The sequence below is a fragment of the Daucus carota genome, chromosome 3 (genome assembly GCF_001625215.2).
Source record: "Daucus carota subsp. sativus chromosome 3, DH1 v3.0, whole genome shotgun sequence".
Taxonomy (NCBI): domain Eukaryota; kingdom Viridiplantae; phylum Streptophyta; class Magnoliopsida; order Apiales; family Apiaceae; genus Daucus; species Daucus carota.
The window spans coordinates 34,184,337-34,191,469 of record NC_030383.2 but is presented as its reverse complement, the minus strand read 5'-3'; the positions used below and the strand labels follow the sequence as shown (position 1 = coordinate 34,191,469).

Sequence of the window (7,133 nt, the reverse complement as noted above, 5' to 3'; positions counted from 1 at the left end):
AACTAAATAAATTGCATGCTTCTTTACAGAATGTAAAGCAATAAAAGAAAGGGTGCAATATTATCACAGGAGTTTATGATCGGTACTGAAAGTAAGGTAAAGTAAAACAAGTGCGATAAAGTAAAGGACAAGACTGAAAGTAAAAGATGCTGATATATATAAGTCAGTGCTGGAGATACAAGCGTCAAGCGCTTCGTCAAAAGTAAAGTACAACAACAGCAACAACAAACCTATCCTCTAGTCAGCTCCGCTAGTCTATATATACATGTCAAAATCTGCTGACCTGGTACATGCTACACACTACACACTACATCATACACACTACTCACTATAATACTGATCTTCTCCAAGATCTGATATACTCCAGACCTATGGGAAGTCTGGGCCTCCGATAACCTCCAGCTGCTCCAAGACCCAACGAGCCCAATCTATAATATCCCCGGGGGTACCAAGTGGTGCGGTGATCCCACATAATCTCTCTACTACCTCTGTCCTGAAAGCACGTATCTCCTCTCTCAACTGTCGCTCACCCCTGTTAGGATCTAGATCCCTCATCGCCTGTGTCAACTCTCCAACCTGGCCCAACAGCTCCTCTCTCTCCATCAAGAGTGCCTGATAATAGTGATAGGGTACCGAAAGAGGGGAACACGGATAAGAGGGTCCGACACCTGAAAATCCAGAAGACTCATGCTCTGGTGGAGGTCCACGGATAGGAGGTCGTATAAGGGGAGCAGGTGGGGACATCACAGGAGCGGGCGGGGGTATAGCCCTAAGTGGTATAGGTGCAATAGGGGTCTGTCCACTACGAGGGTATCCAGGTGGACGTGAAGGTCCAGCTGCAGGTGGGGGTGTAGGTGCCCTGGGTGGAGATATAGGTACAACTCCAGGACGGGGTGGAAGTCCCTCAACTGTCGACTCTGAATGATCAGAATGAACCGGGGTACTGGGGCCTGACATGCCTGATAGTCTGAGAATCAACATAACAAACACGTATAAGAATCTGTATCCACTACCAAAATCAACCCTAAATCTATTACGAATTATCCTCAACCTCTCGACGTTCTATCTACCTATCACTCATTTCTAGTCCTAATCTTCTACCCATCCTAACAATTTAGGCTTGTTTCATTGACTTAAAACCTGTCGCTCTGATACCAACCTGTGGCGCCCTCCAAACCCGGGTCAGAAGTTTGGGGTCCACACCATAACATAAACCTATAACTGATATAATATATGCAGTGACCCTTAACTGTCCATGGATCGCAACAGGTTAAAGTATAAAACAAGCCACAACATAACTTTAATTATTACAAACCCAAATCCCAAAATATAAATTTAATTCTTACAAGCTTACACCTCACTTGTGTCTCGTTATTCAAACTAATACATATAATAAAAGCCAAGTGCTGCTGATAGCTCTCTCCATCTCTTAGCCTGGAATCCTGGCCTTACCACTAGCCTGAGGGTCGTCGTTACCAACTTTCTCTGCCTTCACTGGAAAGAACATAAAGTATCGCAAGGGTGAGCTAACAAGCTCAGCAAGTATAACAATGTCAATTTAAAACATTAATCATAAGCTGAAGGAAACCAGTGTCTAATGGAATCAATCTCAATAACAAGATTTGTTTTTCTTTTTAGAGTATCAATTAGAATTGGATATTAATTTATTTTTAAAAATCAAAGGTTAGGCTGCTGATCAGTCAGACACTAACCCCGAGCAGGTCCCACCATGCTCGTTTACTGGATCCAAGGCACACATTGGCCTATAGCGACCACTCATCTGGTCTGACCACTCATTTGGTCCAAATTTAGAAAACTATCCAATTCTATCACAATCAAGATGATCAACAATATTATTCAATAGAATAGAAATACCAATATCATAAATAAATTTTGAAACAGAAGCAGACCACTATTCAAAGTGTTTCAGATGTATTTCAGAAAAGAAATGAGGACAACTTCAGGGTTTATCAAAGAAGCAGATAGCGCATGATTGGATGACAAAGTATATCAAAGTTTAATGTTTATATGAAGAAGGGTTCTAGGTTCACAAACAGGATCCAAGTATAAATGAATACTTTTAAGATCAAGAAACTTGAGTTTATGGAAAGAATCAGGCAACTGTAAGGTATATGTCATAACAAACGTTATTTGGTGTTGATCAAGTGGTTAAGGTCTGAAGGATGTGTGATTGGTAACTGGTTAGGGTATCGAGGTATGTTCTTGAAATGAAATTAGGTTCTTATGGTAATCATTTAGAAGTTTTAAAGATTAAAGGTTTACAATTGAAATAGGTTCCGTAACAGGTATCAAAGAATCGGGTCAAACCAGATTCCTTGAATTATAATATGGATTATTTACTTTATTGATTCTTGAACCTTTGACCCGATTCTTTGATACCTGTTACGGAACCTATTTCAATTGTAAACCTTTAATCTTTAAAACTTCTAAATGATTACCATAAGAACCTAATTTCATTTCAAGAACATACCTCGATACCCTAACCAGTTACGAATCACACATCCTTCAGACCTTAACCACTTGATCAACACCAAATAACGTTTGTTATGACATATACCTTACAGTTGCCTGATTCTTTCCATAAACTCAAGTTTCTTGATCTTAAAAGTATTCATTTATACTTGGATCCTGTTTGTGAACCTAGAACCCTTCTTCATATAAACATTAAACTTTGATATACTTTGTCATCCAATCATGCGCTATCTGATTCTTTGATAAACCCTGAAGTTGTCCTCATTTCTTTTCTGAAATACATCTGAGACACTTTGAATAGTGGTCTGCTTCTGTTTCAAAATTTATTTATGATATTGGTATTTCTATTTTATTGAATAATATTGTTGATCATCTTGATTGTGATAGAATTGGATAGTTTTCTAAATTTGGACCAAATGAGTGGTCAGACCAGATGAGTGGTCGCTATAGGCCAATGTGTGCCTTGGATCCAGTAAACGAGCATGGTGGGACCTGCTCGGGGTTAGGGTCTGACTGATCAGCAGCCTAACCTTTGATTTTTAAAAATAAATTAATATCCAATTCTAATTGATACTCTAAAAAGAAAAACAAATCTTGTTATTGAGATTGATTCCATTAGACACTGGTTTCCTTCAGCTTATGATTAATGTTTTAAATTGACATTGTTATACTTGCTGAGCTTGTTAGCTCACCCTTGCGATACTTTATGTTCTTTCCAGTGAAGGCAGAGAAAGTTGGTAACGACGACCCTCAGGCTAGTGGTAAGGCCAGGATTCCAGGCTAAGAGATGGAGAGAGCTATCAGCAGCACTTGGCTTTTATTATATGTATTAGTTTGAATAACGAGACACAAGTGAGGTGTAAGCTTGTAAGAATTAAATTTATATTTTGGGATTTGGGTTTGTAATAATTAAAGTTATGTTGTGGCTTGTTTTATACTTTAACCTGTTGCGATCCATGGACAGTTAAGGGTCACTGCATATATTATATCAGTTATAGGTTTATGTTATGGTGTGGACCCCAAACTTCTGACCCGGGTTTGGAGGGCGCCACACCCACGACTGACATCATCTGCCACATCAGCACCTACTGACGTGGCACTGCCACGTCAGCAGTGGGGGGATCCCACCGCTGATGTGGCAGTGCCACGTCAGCAGGTGCTGGCGTGGCTGATGACGTGGCAGTGCCACGTCAGCAGTGGGGGCCCCAATGCTAACGTGGCATGGTGACGTGGCAGGGTGGAAAGTGTAAGTTTTGGGAAGTTGATGGCAAAGCTAGGGGGGAGGATATTGTTAGTTTTTAAAAGTTTGAGGGGATATTTGTTTAGTTTTGAAATTAGTTTTTAGGTTTTTATAATAAGGTTGATTTGTATTTGAACAAAAGCCTATATATATATATATATATATATATATATATATATATATTTGATTTTTTAACATTGAGAACCCATTCCCATACTAAAGTGGTTCATTGTCATCAATAAATAACTATATAGAAAGAGAAAAAAAATCCTATAATAAATTATACTAAACAAGAATAAAAATAATATAAAACATGATACAAGATAAAAGTTTAAAAACTCCCTTCGTTGATGCTTTTATATGGATTGAAGTGTTCGCCATGTGATCACTTTCTATACAAGTTTTAACATTGTGTCCAAGTAGCTCAGCTAGTTGGCATGTTCAACTTTTATATTTCCAAGGATCGGGGGTTCAATTCCTCCCTTCAGCGATATTAGGCATGAGGTGAGCGCATAAAAATAGAAAATTTTATTTTAAATCTGAAATAATTTTTGGAATAAAATTATTTGGAAGTGACAGAGTGTGTGTATAGGATCTGATAAGGTATATTTGTATCAGCCGCTCTGATATCAATTGTTAGGTCCGGAAACGATTGTAGAAGGAAGGGTTGAATACAATTGTCATAAAATAATCACGGAAATAATCTGATTTGTATTTAACTAGATAATCTGATTTTAATTAATTAATATAGCAATGTGAAAGTCGTTATATAATTAAAGGGGTTCAGTTTTAATGTCCATTGAAGTTCATAGAATAAATTCGACAGGATGTATTCTAGTTTAGTAATTAAAACAACCGAGTGGTCAAAGCACAGAACTTCTGTGAATATAACAATAAGCAAGTTTAGCAACTTGATCGAGGTTACAAGTGTTTGAACAAGAACAAATGAAATGGGGAAGGTCATATTTATTGGCAAAACCCAAGAACTAGGCAAGACAAAGTGGGTAAGACAATTACAAAAAGTGCTAAGAAAAAACCCTAATCAGGCAAGACAAAACAAGCCTTTGTCATGCTAGAAAAGGATGGGCAAGACAAATAGCCCCTTTGTCTTATTGATGATGAAACTCGGTAGGACAATCTAAGGGATTGTTTGCCAAGTTTATTTCGGCAAGAAAAAGTGATGCTTTGTCTTGCCAGCTATATTCAGTAAGACAAAGTGGTAGAATGTCTTGGCAGGGGACTTCGGGAAGATAATCATTTGGATTGTCTTGCCGAAAGAAGTAGGGGGCACAAATGGCTCGGAAGACCATCCTTTGGATTGTCTTGCCGAGTTTTAAAACATAAAAAACAATATTTCTTTATTAAAATAATAAATCAATTATTATTCACTTAATCATATTAATTGCATAAATTCATAAATTAAATTAATTCGAGAGTGAATTAATTTAATAAATAAATTACACAACCAAGATAGTTATTTTGAGAAGTGAAATAATAATTAAATAATTATTTAAAGTCTTTCCTTCAAAAGTAGAGTCTTCTCTCTTCTTTAAGCTATTAGTATTTTCGTCTTGAATTATCCAACGATTGAACGACAACCTTTGTTTGATGCAGAATATTTAATTGGAGTAGCTGACACACAAATGTACTCTCTGGTTCATCTGTATCTAGCTGAATCAAATATTCTTTGTCAATTAAACATTTAAGTTGTGGCATGTTCATCGAGTTTTCGTCTTCAAAGTTCTACTTCATTAGTAGAATTAATATGGAATCTTGTGAATAAATAAAGTCTTGAAACTTTATACCTTCTGAACTCCTAGACATGCCACAAAAGATTATTTATATACTTAGCCCTGAACATATTAATGAACTTTTTTCAGTGGTGTGTAGCAGCATCCTAGAATTCTTCTAACATATAATTCCAAAAAATCGTTTGACGTTCTTCGTACGGACTCCGGTTAACAATACTTGCTATTTACTTTGCTCTCTTATCTGAGTTAAGTTATCACCTCTTTAATTACAAATAGCCTGAACATATGCCTTTCAAACTTTCTCAGTTCCTTCACACAATGTTTGAATTGTGTCCCATATCTCTTTAGCAGTTGTGCAGTTGATAACACTATCAAACATGTCTGCATCAATGCCATTAAATAGAATGTTCTCGTGCACTTCTTTTTCATCTTCTTCTGTGAACTCAGATATGGATTTGGGTACCTCAATGTCTTCAGCTTCACTTCCATCAAGCCTAACATTAGTGTTGATTTGAACAGGGACATGTGGTCTTTTTTCAATGCAATTGATGTAGCTAGGATCAAAAGACAAAAGATGCATTTTTAAGCACTAGAATTCTGACTCCTTCATCCTTTCTTCCCATTGTTGTTTGTCTGAGATCTTTAACTTCTTGTATGCTAGAAGCCCGGCTCTGATACCAATTTTTAAATGACTATACAAACAATTAGTTAGATTGTAGAAGGGTGGGTTGAATACAATCTACAAAAATTTTAAACTATTTTTGCAACACGGATTATATTCAAGCACAAGAGTTATTGAAATCTAAACAGAAATCTAAAGAACAAGGTCTTTAAAAATTTCAGGTGGATTTTTTTGTCCACCTGAGGATTTTCTATTAAGAACCTCCGAAGTAAAAATTCACTTGGCTGCTTACAAAAGAATGAAGATCTAAAGCTTACAAAATCTTACTTGATATCTCTACTACTTTGATCTTTAGTTCTCAGTATTTGGATACATTGAAATAAGAATTACAATGTTAACATATACTGAAAGGCATATGTTTAGCCTATTTGTATTTAAGAGTATCAACTCAACTCTGATAAGAAAGAAAGTAAAATAGCAAGATCTATTGAAGGAATCCGTACGAAGAACGTCAAGTGATCTATTAAAATCATATGTCTGAAGAATTTCAGGATGCTGCTGCACACCACTGAAAGAAGTTCATTAATATGTTCAAGCCTCAATGTACATATAATATTTTGTAGCACGTCCAGAAGTCCAGAAGGTATAAAGTTTTAATACTTTATTTATTCAGAAGATTCCAATCTATTTCTACTTATGAAGAAGAACTACGAAGACAAAGACTCGACAAACAAGCCACTTCTCAAATGTTTATTTGATAAAGAATATTTGATTCAGCTAGATACAGATGAACCAGACAGTACATTTGTGTGTCAGCTACTCAGATTAAATATTCTGCATCAACAATAGGTGGTCGTTCAATCAAGACAAAGAATCAGATCTTTTAAAGGAAGTCAGAAGACCTGCTGCTGAAGAAAGTGCTCAATATAATTATTCTTTTAATTTATTCACATCTCAAAATAATTATATAAGTTATGTAATTTATTTATTAAATTGATTCACACTTGAATTAATTTAATTTATGAAT

General features: G+C 36.1%; 1 protein-coding gene across 1 annotated transcript; it reads right to left on the bottom strand.

The window, feature by feature from the left end:
* Positions 1-369: 369 nt before the first annotated feature.
* Positions 370-1,105, bottom strand: LOC108212386 (lysine-rich arabinogalactan protein 19-like). Its single transcript, XM_017384111.2, has 2 exons — positions 1,071-1,105; positions 370-967 (listed from the first exon to the last, which is right to left on the bottom strand). The coding sequence occupies exons 1-2, from the start codon at positions 1,103-1,105 to the stop codon at positions 370-372; spliced, it is 633 nt and encodes a 210-aa protein (XP_017239600.2).
* Positions 1,106-7,133: the final 6,028 nt, after the last annotated feature.